General features: G+C 36.4%; 1 protein-coding gene across 1 annotated transcript in view; it reads right to left on the bottom strand.

Moving 5' to 3' along the window:
• Positions 1 to 18,613, bottom strand: part of BCAS3 (BCAS3 microtubule associated cell migration factor) — a 602,596-nt gene that overhangs the window by 338,488 nt on the left and 245,495 nt on the right. Inside the window, exon 15 of the mRNA XM_044921944.1 lies at positions 16,698 to 16,962. Within this exon, the coding sequence (XP_044777879.1) occupies positions 16,698 to 16,962 (265 nt within the window). The remainder of the gene's footprint in view (positions 1 to 16,697; positions 16,963 to 18,613) is intronic.

The raw sequence follows: 18,613 nt of genomic DNA, 5'->3' as shown, positions 1-18,613 counted from the left end.
GATGCTACAAGGAAAATAAACTTTGCAAGATTTACTGGGCTTTGACAAACGTGAACATTTGTGGAAAAGACATCAGCAACAACTCTCAGGTAATGTGGTTGCAAAGCTAGACTCCTTTCTGTTTTATCTTTACCCTCTCCGCAGAAGCTGCCAGGCTGATATTCTTAGCTTCTGAATGCAGTGATGTGAGAACATGTGAATGTGGCAGAGTGCCAGCGTCAAGAAGTTTCTGCGGCCAGCAAGATCCCGAACGTGTTGACCATTTCAGATTACGCTAAATATTAAAGTTAATGTCAGTGTATCTGTGAGTGCATACGTTTCTTCTTAAATGCAATCAAGAAGTAAGACATAAATATAATTATATGCCTCCTCCCCTACTTTAAAACATTTCCCTATCCTACCATACTGTGAACCAAGGTGAATAAAAACAGTTAAAATGACATCAGGCAATCAAGGGATCAGAGCTGTAGATCAGAAAGTACCTTAAAACAGTATCCCATCAGTGAGAAAGAAAAAACTTTTTAGGGTAGGTTTCTAGAAGCACAAACTTACAGTCTGTTGCCAGTGGTGGTCAAAGGAGTCTTCTAGGAACAGAAGGTGTAAGAGACTAAGAACTATAATGGAATGAAGCAAACCAAGTGGAGCTTTTGGAGGATAAAGGAGCATTGTCTTTTGCTGTCATTAGGGATGCAGGGATAAATACAAAATGGCAAAGATACAGTTGTGAAAAAGCAAAAAGACATGAGGCAGTGTTGATGGTACCCTATGGGAAAGCACTGTGATTAGGAGGCCTGCATTTTCTTCTCACTTGTTGATCCTTATCATGGACACAGACCTTATTCACTCCAGGTACTCCATTTTTCTGCAAGTTAACTGTAAGAAACTTTCCTATATGTTAGACTCCTACAATAGCATCAAATTCTCTTCTCATCACCTCTCCACACTCATCTACAAGATCCACGCTTGGTCTAGGATAGAAGCCTCCCTGTCAGTGTCCTTGGTCTGCTAATATTTTTAACTATTACATTTTGTAATTGGATTGATGATGCCCACTGAAAGCCAATGTCCATGTAACAACCTGGCACCCCCAAGAAGGCAATTCCATAGGAAGACCTCCACTCCCAAACATCCCATTATTATTGTTCTCGTTCCAACGATTTCCCTGCTCTCAGACCTCATATAGACGTTCTATCCCCTACATATCTTTCCAAATAAAAACCAGGTAATGAGTTTGTAGGGGGCGTGTGCACATGCGCACGCACACGCATGCTTTTTTGCTTTCCACAGACGACCAAAACTTTTGGTCTGCTTTTAATATCCTGCTGTGGAACTGACAGGGATAAAAATCCAAAATATACCCGTGAGTTTAACTAAGTTAACTCTGTAGTTGAAAAGCTCCCGACTTCTTGACTCTGTCAAAAAGAGCACAATGGTAGCTTGTTTTGAAACAATCGCTGGAAGTCTGGGCTCTGAAAAGTTAAAAACACTGCTTAGCTCTCGCTTGCCATCTAATTTAACATTAAAGCTTTCTCAGCCAAACACTCGATAATTATTTAATCAGAACCAAATAAAATCCTTTCAGAGTATATAAAAAGTATCCTGTGCAAATGGGAATTTCCTGAATGTGGGTTGTTTTGGTTGGGATGGGAGTCTCTATTTCTCTATTTTGTTCTTTCTTTCTCTTGTTCTTTTTTTTTTTTCCCCCTTTCCTAGATGAGAACGACAAGCTTCCCAGCTGCGGTTCCAGGACTTTCACCCTCCTTTTTGACCTTTTCTCAGGCATATTCCAGTATAATCTGTAATCTACTCAAGTAGGAAAAGGAAGCAGCAGTGCCCTGGTGAGGAACAGTGACTTCTGACCCACATACCAAACTGGGCGGAAGCAATGCTTGTTCACAGGAGCCAAGGAGAGTAGAACACACAATTAGAAGAAAATGAATAATATACACATATTTTTTTAAAAGATGGTTAACAACAACCAAACAGTTTACAGTGACAAAGTTCAAGACAGAAAAAGAGTTCAAGGACGATTCTCACTGGGCATTGACTTGTGTCTCCCTGTAACATTTTTTGGGGGGAGTGACAGATGATGAAATAAAAATACTGCAAACCTTTATGCATTTCAAGCAAAAACACTTGTCGCTCTTCAACTAAACATTTCGTGGCTACACAGACATAGGTATTTGGGGGAAGGGGGGGAAGGTAAGAAGGTAAGAGGAGTCTCCCACAAACCGACCAGAAACAAGAGAGCAATTTTTTTTTTTTTTTTTTGCAAGATGGGGGCTGAGGTTTTTCATGACCTCGTCATCACTTCATCCCACTACATACAAGGTAGCCTGCATGGAGATCTGCACTAGTGCTTATGACACATCAGGAGAATTAAAACTTCATGTTCTGGAGAACTGAAATGCTACTAATTACTCAATAACTATTTATAAATTTATTTCTTATATATTTACACAAATTTATGTTTATAAATAATTAAAAATCTGTGAGGTGGTTTTCCTTTTGTAGTCTGAATACATTTTCACCAGTTTATTATCTTAATGTGCTCACAGCTATCATATGTAAGTCTGATTATTTTTTTTCCTTAAATCTAAAATAAAGTCAATTAAATTTAAAAAGTTGAAAGCTAAAAATTAAAAATCAAAAGGAACGAATTGTTGCTAAACTGCATATACAGCAAGAACAACCTAAGCTACACTGAAAATATACCACAGCATGCTTAGAATAAGGAGTCCTGGAATGTAAAAATAAGCCTGGACAGGGAGATGAGATCAAGAGTTAGAAACATCGTTTATAAGATGCAAGAATACAAACAGGGGAAAATTAAGAAATATGTCTGTAAAGTTTCAGAGATAAAGTAAGGTATATGGGACAGGCATTTCTGAAATATATTGTAGGAAAATCTTTTGCCTACATTTCTCTCTGCAATTTAGTCTCAATCACACAGCCAACCCAAATTTATAAAATGAATGAAAAAAATCCCCCCCAAGTGGGAAATTCATTAGTTTATTGTTCTTGGAGCACTCCGAGATTTGAGATGAAAACTTATAAGAGCTGGTACTCTTAATATTTAATAAATTTGAGCAAGTTTTAATTCATTTTAAACATTAGGATTGCCTGCTACTCTTACAACAATGAAAAACCAAACAAAACAGTAAATAGACTATATTTAACACTAGGGATGACAAAGCAAACTCTTATAAGTAAGGAGAATAAAAGAAAAGACTCCTGGGTCTTTCACTTTAAGATTCAAATTGGTCCTAAATCTAATATAGTTAAGCAGCCTCAAAATTTCCCACTCTTCCGAAACAAGCTCAAATAGCGTTTTAAGATTAAGCGCTCAGAAGTGTAGACTTTTAAACCTGGTGAAAAATCTCCATAATCTAGCATCACTTAGACCAAATTTGGGGTTCCATGAATTTCCCAAAGTGTAAATAAATCCTCACTGAAATTCTTTTGAAAATATACTACGCCCATATCCCCCATCCTTATCTCACAATGAATTTTGCATCATGTCAGCAGAGCAAACAGAAGGATGAACTTCGTTATCCAAAGGAAAAAAAAATACATAAACTTATCTGCATCATTCAACAAATACAACTTTATTACTGAAACTGTTGAACATATAGCATGTGGAAGAATTGGGAGTTGGCTCTGAAATAAAAACAAACACAAAACAAGACAAAATATTAAATAAGTTGCAAGATTTAAGACGCATTTGTTTCAGACTTGGAGGATTCCAAATGACTTAATTCAACATTTGCAAAACTTGCCTTTTTCAAATAAACATCGTATACTTCAGGAAAAATTAAATACAAATCAAAGTATTTTCTGTTGACAGCACAGTAGTAAAACGTAAGCAACTTTCCTAATAATCAAAAAGATGTAAACTGGAATATCAATAGCAAAGATGCCCTTCTCCCTACAACGTCCTTCCCGTTCCCCACCCCCACCACACAGAAGCTTTCCTTCTTTTTACCCATGACTGTTAAGGATATTTTCTGGCTCTATTTCAGCATCATGACTCAGGTCATGAGAAGTGTCAAAGATGCATTTCCTTCAGATGGGAAAGAGCAACAGATTTTAACAACCATACAAAGTTGGGAGTATAGTGCAAAAGGGCCAAGTCAGCATTTTTGACAGCAGGGAAGATAAAACCTTTTATATTCACATATATTTTATTTCCAGCTTAAAAACATTTAAATATCTTTCTATCAAAATATGCTTACATGTCCTGCTCAAGAAGAAAACAGGAAACCCATACCCAATTTAGCTGCCTAAATTATCAACAATTTGTGAGAGAACAGTTCACCCAAAAAAAAAAAAAAAAACCCAAAGTACATCATATAAGTGTTAATAAACTGTTCAAGTCCTTGTTTTCAAAACTTATTTTTCCAAAAGCAAGACCAGGAATTTACCTGTGTACATAAAAACTCCCTTGATAGAAAGTCTTTGAGAGTGAGAACCACAAAGAAGAGTGATACTATGACCATATCCAGGCACCATATCCTTCCCTGTAATTCTCCTGCCTTAGCAGAAACACTTTTTCTTAATCACCTGGATCATTGCCAAAAACCATATTCATTTATCAGTACTGTCATTTTATATTTTCTCTTATCCATGATTTTATCAAATGTGGACACACTTCAATCCACTCCAAAATTAGGCAAGAGTGAAATATTATTGAACATTCATTAAGCATTCCCTACTAAGAATGAAAACAGAATAGCCTGTCTCTTCTGAAGCTGCCAACAACAACAATGCCCACATTAATTCCAGTCTATCCATTCGGAAATAGTTTCACTCCTGTGCCTCATTCTAGCTTCAATATTCTCACCTGCAAAAACACATCATCCAATGTTAATAACTCTTTCAATGAACCTTAAATCCCTTTCCTTTTCTCATCCTCCTCCAAATTCTAAGCATCATTTTATGCTAAGAACTATTATGCTAAGAACCATAATAGTTTCTATTTCTCAGTATGTGTAACCCTGCCACAGCCCTAACCCCACTCTCCCTACCCTTTTGTAGCTTATAAACTATGAGCCAGCAATCAGATTTTTACTTCCTGCTCAGATTTTAAATTCAAGAGTACTCATGGCTGCTACTCCCAACTCTGATAATTTCTAAATCTGTTTATTTGGGTCAATCATTCGGACACTGGTCTTTATGTATCCTAAGAAGTCTAATTTCTACTCTCTTCTCCCTCTCCATTTTTTTCTAAAACCAAATTTTTTTTTTTTTAAAGATTTTATTTATTTATTTGACAGAGAGAGAGCACAAGTAGGCGGAGTGGTAGACAGAGAAGAAGCAGGCTCCCTGCTGAGCAGGGAGCCCGATGCGGGGCTCGATCCCAGGACCCTGGGATCATGACCTGAGCCAAAGGCAGGCGCTTAACGACTGAGCCACCCAGGTGCCCCTCTAAAACCAAATTTTGAAAAAAATGTTTCAATGGAATCTGAGCCAGAATTTCTTACATAATTGTCTTCCTCAGTGGAAAGTAAGGCAATGGTAACAGGCAAATAGGCATTTCAAATCCTCTTGTTGTTATTCTAATCACTAGACTGAAGTAATAGAACTCTCAAATCCCTGAAAACTGACTTCTAGGTTGACTGTCAGAAAGTCTCCACCCCCACCCCCCCAGACCCACCCCAAACAGAAGATTCCTTTCTGGGAAAACTGACCAGTCTAAGTGAAAAGATCTACAAATACTATTGACTGGGGGTTCCCTAATACAACTGCCAGTCCCACCTGAGGGATCAGTGGGAACTAGAAGCTGGCATGACCTACGCATGCTCAAAGAACTTCCAATCAGCTCTTTGGTATGGATGTGGTGATCAGCTGAATAAAAATAAAATAATGAAGTAAATTAATAAATAATAACATTTCAATAATAAAATAAAAATAAGAATAATCACCAAGTCCAAAAAAACCAAAAAACAAAAAACAGAATGATTGCCAAGGATTCCTAGACGTTCAGGTCAATATTTTGGATTAATCAGTCTGAGGCTGGGCCTAGGCATCAGTACTTTTTAAATCTACCTGGGGTAAATTATAATGTACAATCAGGGTTGAGGACCACTGTCCTAATAGGAAAGATAATGATCACAACAAAAAAACTGAAAAAGGGGGCACCTGGGTGGCTCAGTTGGTTAAGCGACTGCCTTTGGCTCAGGTCATGATCCTGGAGTCCCGGGATCAAGTCCCGCATCGGGCTCCCTGCTCAGCGAGGAGCCTGCTTCTCCCTCTGACCCTCTTCCCTCTCGTGTTGTCTCTCATTCTCTCTCTCAAATAAATAAATAAAATCTTAAAAAAAAAAAAACTGAAAAAGGAACTCATATGAAATAGAGATAATGCAAGCAAAAAAATGCCTCCAAAATTGTATCTATATCTCAAAGAGATAAAGAATATTCCATCTATAAAAAAAGACATGGCTGTCATAAGAAAAAAAATCATTTGGAGAAAAGGATATTCTAAAATATGTTGCAGAAATAAAAATACAACAAGGTTAGAAGACAAAGTTGTGGCTATCCTCATAAAGTAAAACAAAAAGACAAACAGAAAAATAGAAAAGGAAGTGACAGTTCAATGTCAGAGATCCATCATCCAACTAACATGATTTCCAGAAAGGGGCAAAAAAGAAAACAGCAAGGAAGAAACTATGAAGAATGGAAAGAAGAAGCCTCTGGGGAATGACACCTAAGAATGGAGAGGGGTGGGGCAAGACAGTGCCATTTTTCATTGTAAAATTGTGGTCTTATTTGACTTTTATAATAAATGTATTACTTTGATAAAAATTACATTAAATAGGTAAAGAAAAACAACAAAACACCAATCAATGTAGAAAAGAGAAACAGAGATACTCTAATAATGCCTCAATGGTAGAGTTTAATCACTCTGGTCCCATAAAGTATGGAGATAACAAGTCCTTGAACAGCAATACATAGAGAATCGAAGAAGGGAATTTTTAGAACATACAGACACCACTTACTCAAATGATAAAAAAGTTTGCCTCCACTCAACTACCTGAATTCATTCATAGAAGCTAGGTATCTGGATGGAATACTAAAAATGGATTTTAATTAACAGTAATATATTTAACAAGTCTGATTCTCTAAGAAGACTTCGAGGAATAAATCATAGAAAACATAATAAAAAGGAAGCCAGGTTATTATAAAATGTTATAAGACATCAACATCCATAGCACACCAGGTTCATGCCAGGGTTGCCATGATTACAATCATAGGAAAGTTTAGAAAAGATCGCCCTCTAGAGGCATGTCTCATTAACCATTTAAAAGCAAAACTATAAAAACCTGGAGTTTGATTTGCCAACCTAAAAAAGAGAGAGAGAATATATTTCATGAGCAGTAAAAAACAAAAGAACAAATTCCAGATTAGTTTCAATTGCTAACCATCTTGTGTGGCACTTAAGAGAAAATTTTCACAGGGAAACAATGTGGCATATTACAAATGAAATAGACAAAAAGATAAAATGTTCTAGCAGAGTTCAATCCCTTTTTATAGTACTACATTTTTAACATTCATTTTAAAGGCAATATAAGAGTTTTTAAAGATACTCCACAGCTCATTTTATTTACCTCAAAAACTATGTTATCTGAATCTCCCTCTCAATTTTGCTATGAACCTAAAACTGCTCTATAAAATAGTCTATTAAAATAACTTTGCTATCTTTACTTAATAGATGGTGTCTTCAGTTAGTGCTTCTGAAATGAAAGCATCTTATTTTCAGTAAGGTACTAATTATGAGGTCTCTCTTTTCCATCCATTTTCCCTAAAGAACTCATCTGCTCTCTCTGAGAAACAATAGGAAGTGACATGAAAATATTTAAAATACATACGATTTTGGTGTACAGTAAGGGTAAAGACTAGCATAATATTGTAATTTTGCAATATCGTAAAAAAGATGATAAAAGAACTTATAAGAAAACAAATTCACTAGGAACACTATTAGATCTAACAAGAACAAATTAGAAACAAAACTTCAATCTGAACTAAAACAATAAAGTACACATAACCAGTAAAAACCCAGGTAGTAAACTAAGATAGCCGAAGAGATTTCATCCAGTTAACGTGTACATACTATATATATATATATATATATACTCTGTGTGAGATGAGGCATAAAATTTAAAGCAGAGCTACGGTTCACATGATTGATTTTTCTTGGCAAAAATTAAAACATAAATGGAAACTTCAATCCACAAGTAAACAGTGTTGTGGAAAGAGAAGTCAAGAAACATCACATTATTATTGATTGTCTTAAGTAGGTGAAACTATATAAGGCTGAAATGTGTGGTTGTTTTGTATTTACAATTGTGATATGATCTGTATCGAGAAAACTACTGATCAACAAAAGCAAGTAATTACAAAACCATCAAATAAAGGCTATAAACAATTCCTGAGTGGTAAAAAGAATGCATCCTACAGATGCTTAAAAAAAAAAAAGTGATGCTACCAGTTATTTAAAAGTGCTTCACTAAAACCTGGAGGCTTCAAGTCCAAGAACTTGGAGGCCCCTCTAGAGGTCTCGTTCTCATCAGCCAGCTCCATTTGGAAAAAGCAGAATCTGGAATTCAGATGCCAAAAGCTGTGACTCAAAGAGGACTCCTCTCCTGAGGAACAATGAGTTAATGGGAAAGGAGACACTTCCGGAAACTCTGGACAACTGCAGAAGTGAATCCAAAACCCCTCTGTTAACTCGATGGAAACAGCAGGATAAAAAAATTAAAAAAAAAAAAAAAAAGCGAGCCCTATCACATAATGAATGCCATATTCCTGGACCTATGTTGGAAAACTAGTTTGTAAAGTAAAGAAATGCAAAGACTCAAGAATAGGTGAATAAATCAATCAAATTGTATTTCCTGATGTAGGATATTAAAATGAGTAAAAACAGATGCAAGAGAAGGAATGCTACTGCTCGCACTTTCAGGTTTGTGTTGGTATCTCCCTTCATTTCAGAAACAATATCAGAAGTCCACTTATCGGGATGCCTGGGTGGCTCAGTCAGTTAAGCATCTGCCTTCAGCTCATGTCATGATCCCAGGGTCCTGGGATCGAGTCCCGCATCGGGCTCCTTGCTCAGCGGGGAGTCTGCTTCTCCCTCTGCCTGCCGCTCCCCCTGCTTGTGCTCTCTCTCTCTGTCTCTGTCTCTCTCTCTCTGACAAGTAAATAAATGAAATCTTTTAAAAAAAGGTCCACTTATCAATATTGAGTCCAATAATGCTATAAAAGCCTCTACATAATAAAGTCACAATTATATTTCATTTACTCATTATTCCATGAATTATTCATTTATTCTGTCAAATTATTTATTTATTCATTTATTCTGTCAAATTATTCTTTTATTCTGTCAAATTATTTATTTGGCACTACACCAAAGTATGAAAAATGAATCAGTCCTGCATACCCCCTCAATAATAAACAGTATCAATGACAATAATCATAGCAGCTAATCTTTTACTGAGGATTTGATATGTACCAAACACTACTTAAAGTTGCTGTGATCTGGACAGTAAATCTGTAAAGGTAGGTAATATTATCCCCCTATTTTATAGATAGAAAATTTAGGCAGGGGTATATTAAGCAACTTGTCTAAGATTACAGAGTTAGGAAGTCATAGGGGATAGAGTCTACCACAGGTAGTCTGGCTCCAGGTCTTCTAACTGCCTCCCCAAGCCAGTTACAACTTTGTAATGGAGATCATCAAAAAAAGAAGAAAAAAGGTAGAAAGTAGTAAGCAATAAGTACAGATAAAGAGCATACAGAAAGAGTAAATACATAAAGTTAAACACTTTATGTGAAGAGCGAGAAAGTGCATCATAAGCTGAGCTGAGCTTGACAGATGCATTCATCATTTACCTGAAGAAATAAGCAGAAAGCGGTTCAGGGGTAGGAACAAGGTGTCCGAGCTGGAAAGCAAAGGCAAGTCATTAAATTTGCATGGGGCATAAATAATAATGGAAGAAATGATTTCTTCATTCATCACAAATTTACTAAGTGGTAGAAGAAATGCTGTTCTCCTAGAGGACAAATTTCTGACCCTTTTCTTTAAAGCTCCCAATACCTACCACCATCCTCACTTCCTGATTCTATAAAGAAACAACAGCAGTCTTCTCTTTTCCCTCCAACTTTTCCCCCATTTCCTTGCTCCCTTTTATATCAGTGCTTCTTGAAAGACTTCTCAATACTGGTTTCCCAATTTCTCTCTTCCTGTCCTACCAAAATCCACTCCTATCAGGCCCCTAACTCTACCAAACTGCTCTTATCCCAGGCACGTCCTCTATGTTACTAAATTTAATGGTATTCTATCTTTTTCTCAGTCTTTATCTTAATTGACCTATCAGCAGAATTTGACATATGGTTCCCTCCCTTTTCTCAGAAAAAAAATTTTTTTTCATTTGGCCTCCAGGATTTCTCATGTATGGTTTTCCTTCTATGTCACTAGCTACTTACTGGTGGAAGGCCCAGGGCTCAATCCTGGGACATCTTCATCTTTTTTTTTTTTTTCATACTCACTCAACTCACTAAATGATCTCATCTAGCTTTTGGCTTTACTTATGCCTTCCAAACATTTATCCTCAGCCTAGTCCTTTCCACCAAACTCCAGGCTTCTAGGACCAAGTATCCACTTAATATCACTAGGACGTCAAAGACACATCTTAAACTAAACATGTCCAGAACTTCTGATCCTGTCCCTATCCCCAAACCTGCTTTAACGCTGTGTTCTTCATTTCACCTGAAGGTAACCCCGTCCTTCCAGCTGCTCAGGCCAGAAGCCTTACCAGTCATCCTGACTCCTCTCCTCTCATACCCGACACAACATATACCAGAAATCCTGTTGACCCTACCATCAAAAATGTATCAAGAATAAAATTTACTACTCATAATCTCCATTATAAACAATTCAGTCTAAGCCTTGTCTTCTCTCACCTGGATTTTTGCAATACTCTCCTAACCAGTCTCACTCACTAGGCTTCTACCCTTGTCAAGCTAAGACTGAATTCTCAATACAGATCTCCGTTCCAATCCTGCTAGAACACAGGCTTACCACATCACTCTTTTTCTCAAAGCTCTCCACAGCTTCTCTGTCTCACTCTGAGTAAAAGTCAGAGGCTGACATGATCTGACCACATTTCCTCTGTGACCTCATCTTCTAGTATGCACCTTGCATACTGAGCTTCAGCCACACTGTCCTCTTTGCCTTTCCTTGAACACTTCAGGCACATTCCCAGTGCAGGGATTTTATACTGGCTGTTCCTTCTACCTCGAACTTGTTCCCCAGATACCTGCATGACTTTCTCCCATACTTCCACCAGATGGTTGTTCAAATGTTACCATCTCAATAAAGCCTGGAGGAAGCTTTCTAATTTCAAATTGCGATCCCCCTTCCATTCTTTATTTCTCTCCATAGCACATAAAGCTACCTCCCAATTCATTCTGTTCACTGTTCATATCACTCCACTAGAAAGTCAGCTTCATGGAACAGGGATGTTTTCCTCCTTTGTTCACTGCTAAATTCCTAGGGCTCAGGAACAGTGCCCGGGCATAGTAAACATTAATTAGTAGTTGTTGAATAAATGAATGTATCTCACAGCTGTTCAAATGAAAAGCAATGTTACCATGAATGAAAAGCTCTTCATCCTGACAAGTAATGATTTAAATCTATATTGTCTTTATTAGAATGTCTAAAGATGTTTGAAAATTTTGGCTCGAAGCCTCAGAGTCTACATTTTACCAATACTACGCAAAGTGTCAAGATACAAAATACAAACAAGGAAAAGACCCTATCTTCATGGAGGTCAATCTAACGGGAGACACAGGCATGTCGATGAGCAAGTAACATATTATAATATGTTAAGGGTGTCTTCGGAGTGCCAATGTCAAGGCTGATAAAGATGACACAACATCAAGAGATTTTTAAGAGATGAAGTAGTATTTTTAGCTTAGCTCAAAATGAAATGGGGTTTTAGTAGGCACTCAAGGGTGGAGGGCGATAATTACTTCAAATAGACAAAAGTACATAAATAGGAAAGGGGCCAAGAAATGAACACATGTGGCATATTCAGGGAAGGGTACAAAAAACTAGGTATGGTGGGACAAGAAGTTAGAAGTAAGGTGGGATCTTCTCTAACATTCTCAAAGAATGATGGGACACTGAAAGATTTTAAGCAGAAAAGTGGAAGATCATATTTATGGTTAACAAAGGAAATGCTTGTGATAGTCATAAAAGGTTGAAAGCTATTGAAACAGATGAGGTAAGAAATGATGATCAGGTATTCTTAATCATTTTTGTGTCAAGGACTACTTGGACAGTCTGGGAAAGCCTGTGGACTCCTTTTCAGAATAATACTTATAAATGCATGGAATAAAATAAATAGAATTACAAAAAAAACAATTTTATATATATAGAAGCATAGCCATCATTATAGTCTAAAAATTAAGTTCTGCTACAGTATTATATGCAATAAATATTTAAATCAGTAATATTATTATATAATGATTATATAACATATTATTATATAACAAGCAATGATGAGCATATTTCAAAATACATTGAGTAATTTAAAACATTTCAAGATACATATTTTTTAAATATAATGTGATATGAAAACATGTGTTTTTATTGGTGACAATGTCACAAATACAACTAATATTACTGCCATGTGTTATCTATATTCAAAATAAAAAGAAATGCTTAATTTTGGTTAGAGGATAGTAAACACAAAGATATAATTTCTCCCTATGCATGTTCATGGATCTTAAGTTAAGAACCCTCAGAGAGACTAAAGTCCAGGCAACAAGATAGGAAATGAAGGAGATATTTAGAGAGAATACATTTCAAATAAATCAACATCCTTTTAAAAAAAAAAAAAAAAGGCAAATAGATAAAATAATCCTAACCTAAATTGGATTGACTCCAGAGAGTAAAAAGGAAATATCCCTATATCAACTGTTATTTAACAGTTTCCTTTACTTTGCTAAAAAGAGCACAGACAAACAACGGTAATACCGCCAAAGCATGATTCATTTTCAAGATGAATCCCTCCCTGTTCAAAGGTTTACATTGTTTTTGACCAGCATCAGACTGTTTATCCACACAAACTGTAAATACATCATTTTTAGAACTAACCAACAACAATGCCCATTTTGTTTTGACATGTAAAACACAAAAAGAACATGGATAAAAATGACCATCACTTGAATATCTACACTTTAAAAATGACAAATACTATACAGAATAATGGGGTGACATTCCAACATAATAAAATTTTAACACGTGATCAGGAGGAAAATGCCTCCTGAAATTCCTTCTTTCGAAAGGTCTGTTAAGTAGAGCAGTACTGTCAAACGGTATAATCTCTTCTCTGAGATGCCTTCTGTTAGCTTCATGCAAGAAAAGGAAGAGAGCTGTGAAATCACCAAGCTGAGAGAAAATCATACATTTTTACTCAGAAATCGAGTATTGCTCTTCAACTATGTGTTCTTTCACAAATGACAAATCCTTAATTGATTGGCACCTTGCACCCTTCTACAAAAATACACTGAAAATTATTTATTCACAGAAATTTAATATCTGCCTTTTCCCCTGGACTAGAAGATAATACACGAGAGCAGAGATTACCTCAAATTTTTGTGTACATTATAACAAAAGCCTAGCACAAAACCTGGTATGTGGTAAGCTTAATAGGGAAGGAAGAACAGGAAGAAAAAAGAAGCTCAAAAGACTTTCTGGATATATATAAATGTGAGGACTAAAAATCCTTCCTCATTTTTTACTATTATATCTGTTCTCAGGTCAACCTAGTTGCCCCACATGCATTTTGAATCTTTCTCCATAAAGTGTTTGGTGAAATTTAATTGGAGAAAAATACTCAACACAAAGAGAAAGGTCCTCAAAGAACCTGTACTATGAGCTAATTATATGACAAAACAGTTACACCTAAAATTTAAGTAATTATTTCTGAAGTAATATTTCTTGCAAATGGCTGAAAATACAAATATCCCATAGCTTACTAAGCTTTTTTTTTTTTTTTAATTCCAAATGCTTTTTAAAATGACTGTTTTCACCTAGGACTGATTCTAAAAGATTTTCAACCTCGAAGATCATGGGTCACTAGTTAAATTAAGTAAAAATAAATAACAACTGTTCTTATAAAAATAATGGGGCCAAAGCATAAAGCATCATCTAAAGAGAAAACAGAAGTCTTGAATTTTTTTTGAGTTACAGAATTTCTCCCCAGGATCCATTTTCCTACATACGTTTTCAGTCTATCTTAAAACTTCCTACAAAAAATACATATCTAGGATTGATTAGGTATTACAAAAAGATGTATGTTTAAGCAGAAGCTAAAACAAATAAGGATGGGTATATAGCCAAAAGATCTACATAAGTACTCAAACAAATACTTGCATACCCATGTTCATAACACCACTGTTCAAAACAGTAAAGAGGTGGAAACAACCCAAATGTCCATCACTGGAAGAATAGTTAAAACTGTGGTATATACATACAGTAGAATATTACTCGGGCATAAAAAGGAATGAAGTACTGATAAATACTACAGTGTGGACGGACCTCAAAAACATACCACATCATATAAGCCAGAAACAAAAGGTCATATATTGTATGATTGCAGTTATATGAAATATCCAGAACAGGTAAATCCACAGAGACGGAAAGCAGATTGGTGGTTGCTAGGGCCTTCGGTGGAGAGGAATAGGTAGTAACTGCTTAAAGAATATGTGGTTTTGGGGCACCTGGGTGGCACAGTCAGTTAAGCCTCCAACTCTTGGTCTCAACTCAGGTCATGATCTCAGGGTCATGAGATTGAGCCCCGCGTCAGGTTCTGCACTCAATGCGGAATCTGTTTCAGATTCTCTCTCTCTCTCTCTCCCTCTATCCCTCCCCACCACACATGTGCCCTCTCTCCCTCTCTCATTCAAATAAATAAATAAATCCTAAAAAAAAAAAAAAAGAACACGTGGTTTTCTTCTTGGATGAGGAAAACATTTTGCAACTAACTAGAAGTGGTGGTTCATTGTGAATGCACTAAATGCCACTGAATTGTTAACATCTAAATAGTTAATTTTATGTTATGTAAATTTAAGATCAACTGAATAAATAAAAATTGATTTCTGTAGTAACCATAACCTCTCTCTATAAAATTCCCTATTCTTAGAAACCTAAATTGGTCATCTGTCAAGAAGAACCTGCAATGCTTTAGAAAAAATGTCATTTAATGTAAACAAATAATTTTTTGTCATTCCAGTGGAAATAAAATGGCACAACCATTCTGATATTATCTTCCAAGGTCAAGATTCACATACACTCCCAGCATTTCCATTAAAAAATGAGTACACATTTGCAACAAGAAACAAGTGCAAAAATGTTCAATGCATCACTACATATAATAACCCAACACCAGGAACCCATCAAATACATATCAACATCAGTAGTAAAAAGGATAGTTAAATAAATAAGTAGAAGCATATTTGTACAATGGACTATGTAAGAGCAATGGAAATAAATGAAGTAAACCTACACAGAACAACATGAATTAATTTCACAAACATAATCCCAAAAATATGTATTTTAAAATAAAACGCAAAGGGCGCCTGGGTGGCTCAGTCGGTTAAGCAGCTGCTTTCAGCTCAGGTCATGATCCCAGGGTCCTGGGATCAAGCCCCGCATCGGGTTCCCTGCTCAGCGGGGAGCCTGTTTCTACCTCTCCCTCTCCCCCTGCTTATGTTCTCTCTCTCTCTCTCTCTGTGTCAGATAAATATATAAAATCTTAAAAAAAAATAAAAATAAAACGCAAATGCTGCTCTAAAATACACAACTTATGACTATTCCTCTCCAACAATGAATATTTCTTAATGAACTGTAGTACCGACTCTGGATAAGACAGAGTTTCCTGGAAAAAATCTATGGGTATGTGATTTAATCTATAAATTTATGAAAATAGTCTTGAACTTCATATTCCATACATATGACACAAAGTATGCCTTATATATTAAAAAAGTTAGCATGGCAAAGATCACCATTCCTATGTTGGCTTCAGTTTATTAAATGACTTAATAAATTAAGAATGTTCTCGAGGGCGCCTGGGTGGCTCAGTTGGTTGGGCGACTGCCTTCGGCTCAGGTCATGATCCTGGAGTCCCGGGATCAAGTCCCGCATCGGGCTCCCTGCTCGGCAGGGAGTCTGCCTCTCTCTCTGACCCTCCCCCCTCTCATGCTCTCTATCTCATTCTCTCTCTCAGGTGGATAAATAAAATCTTTAAAAAAAAAAAAAAAAAAAGAATGTTCTTGAATGAGGGGTGCCTGGGTTGCTCAGTTGTTAAGCGTCTGCCTTCGGCTCAGGTCATGATCCCAGGGTCCTGGGATCGAGCCCTGCATCAAGCTCCCTGCTTGGCAGGAAGCCTGCTTCTCCCTCTCCCGCTCCCCCTGCTTGTGTTCCCTCTCTTGCTGTCTCTCTTTCTGTCAAAAAAATAAATAAAAATCTTTAAAAAAAAAAAAAAATGTTCTCGAATGACCCTAAGATCTTTTCTTTGCATGAACAGATGAGGTGGAAAAATGTTTTAATTATTTTATCCCATATCTCAAAAAGTAAGGATAATAAGAGAAGGATGGTAGGGGTCAGTGGAGAGAGGAAAAAATTAGGTTTACCATGCAGAGGTGATCCAGAAGGGCTACTTGATAGACCTGGAACAGGGCTACAGCGACCTCCTTGCTTAGACGTCAGTTCTTGTTCAATTTCTTCCAGCCCAGCACTTTTCTGGAAACGGCTCATACGATTCACAACTCGTGGGGACATATGTGTTCGAACACAAGGCTGGCCACCGTAAGGGTTGATGGGGAAAACATGGGAAGTACCCCGGAGAGTACTAACCACAACCCAGCGACAGTCATGGCTGAAGCAGATGTCTTGTACCTAGAAATGGATAGGGAAAAACACAAACAGGACTGAAACTATTTGGATTAATATGTTAATTAATTGAATTTAAATTTTTTTTTAAAGGGGGTAAAAAAAAGAAACTATTTGGATTTATCTAGTATCACACACATATCACCAGATGTAAATAGAATTACTTGTCTTGTTAGCAAATTTACCTTATATCAAGTTATAAATTAAAAATTTTATTCTACAGATGAGTTTCATGGTGAATATTGATCAAAACTCCCTATCAGGGATTTGATACATTTTAGAAGCAGAGAATTCTGTCCCTTGCAGCACAGAGTGCCAAGTCAAAAATCAGGACCTAGGCAGTTTCACCCTATAAAGCTACAAAAAATTTATATGAATCAGGTTTATTTTTCTAAATTAATTTGCCTCCTAATAAACATAAAATAGTAAAAATAAAAACAAACATTATACATTGTAGGTGAAGTTATTAATCCAATCCTTCACTAAACAAATATTCATGAGGTTCCATGCTAGGCGCTAGAAATAAAGAGGTAAATAAGAAATAATCTTTGGGAAAGGTTAGAGGAAGGAGCCAGACTTGGTCTCAGGGTCTGAAGTAACAACTCTGCACACATCTGCTTGTTCTTTTCTGTGCATAAGATTTTTATTTAAAAAAAAAAAGAAGAAGAAGAAGAAAGAAAGAAAGAAAGAAAGAACGAATCTTTGGGCTCACAGCCTAACAGGAGAAAAAGACATGTAAGAAATTTGTGAGAATGTAATATATACAAAGTGAAATAACTGTCTTATGTACCAGGCACAGTGGTTAAGAAAAAGGAAGAAATATATGAAGTTTCTGTGAGAGGTAAAAAGGAGATGGTGAAGTTGGAGGTGTAGGAAGGGCCTGGATTCTGGAAATAAGTTTTGATGTAGGATATACTTACAGAGAAGGAGAGAAGGCACTCCAATTTAGATATATTCAGATATTCTACATTAAATATAAATGCATAGATAGAAGATGGAAATGATGAGCAAGTAGTTCAGCATATCCAAAAAACCCATCAGACTTGGCAAAGGCCAGGGCAAGAGGTATTTGGATTTTATTTAAGGAACAGTGGAGTCAAGATTTCAATTTGGGAAGGATGATTCTGGGAGTGAAATGTAGGGGAGTGGATCTGCAGTGGGATAAGGGTAGCTGAAGGAAAATTATGAATAAGTTCCTTCAGTAGTCAGGGATATAGGACTCTGAAGAAAGGTGGGATGCAGAAGAGAAAAGGTATCAAAACACCCTAATCTTACCCACCCCCCTCCCCCCCCCCACAAAACTCATATATCTCTAGTGGTTGGCAAACTTTGCAGGCCATCCAGTCTCTATTTTCTGCTGTAACTACTCAACTCTGTCCTTCTAGTATGAAAGTAGCCATAGAAAATATGTAAATGAATGAGTGCAACTATGTTCAAAAGAAAACTTTATTTACAACAAGTGGTTGGCCACAGACTTGATTTAGGGAAAGTTAGTTCCCTAATTTGTATGACACTTAACAGGCGCTGAATACAGAAGTTCCATTATTTTCAAATTAGCAAACTTAAATTTACTACTTTCATCTTGATATCAATCTAATGATAACAACTTGAACAAAAATGTCCCCATTTACTTTTATCCTTAAAAAAGAAAGTCAAG

The sequence above is a fragment of the Neomonachus schauinslandi genome, chromosome 15 (assembly GCF_002201575.2).
Source record: "Neomonachus schauinslandi chromosome 15, ASM220157v2, whole genome shotgun sequence".
Lineage (NCBI taxonomy): Eukaryota > Metazoa > Chordata > Mammalia > Carnivora > Phocidae > Neomonachus > Neomonachus schauinslandi.
This window is presented reverse-complemented; position numbering and strand designations above follow the sequence as displayed.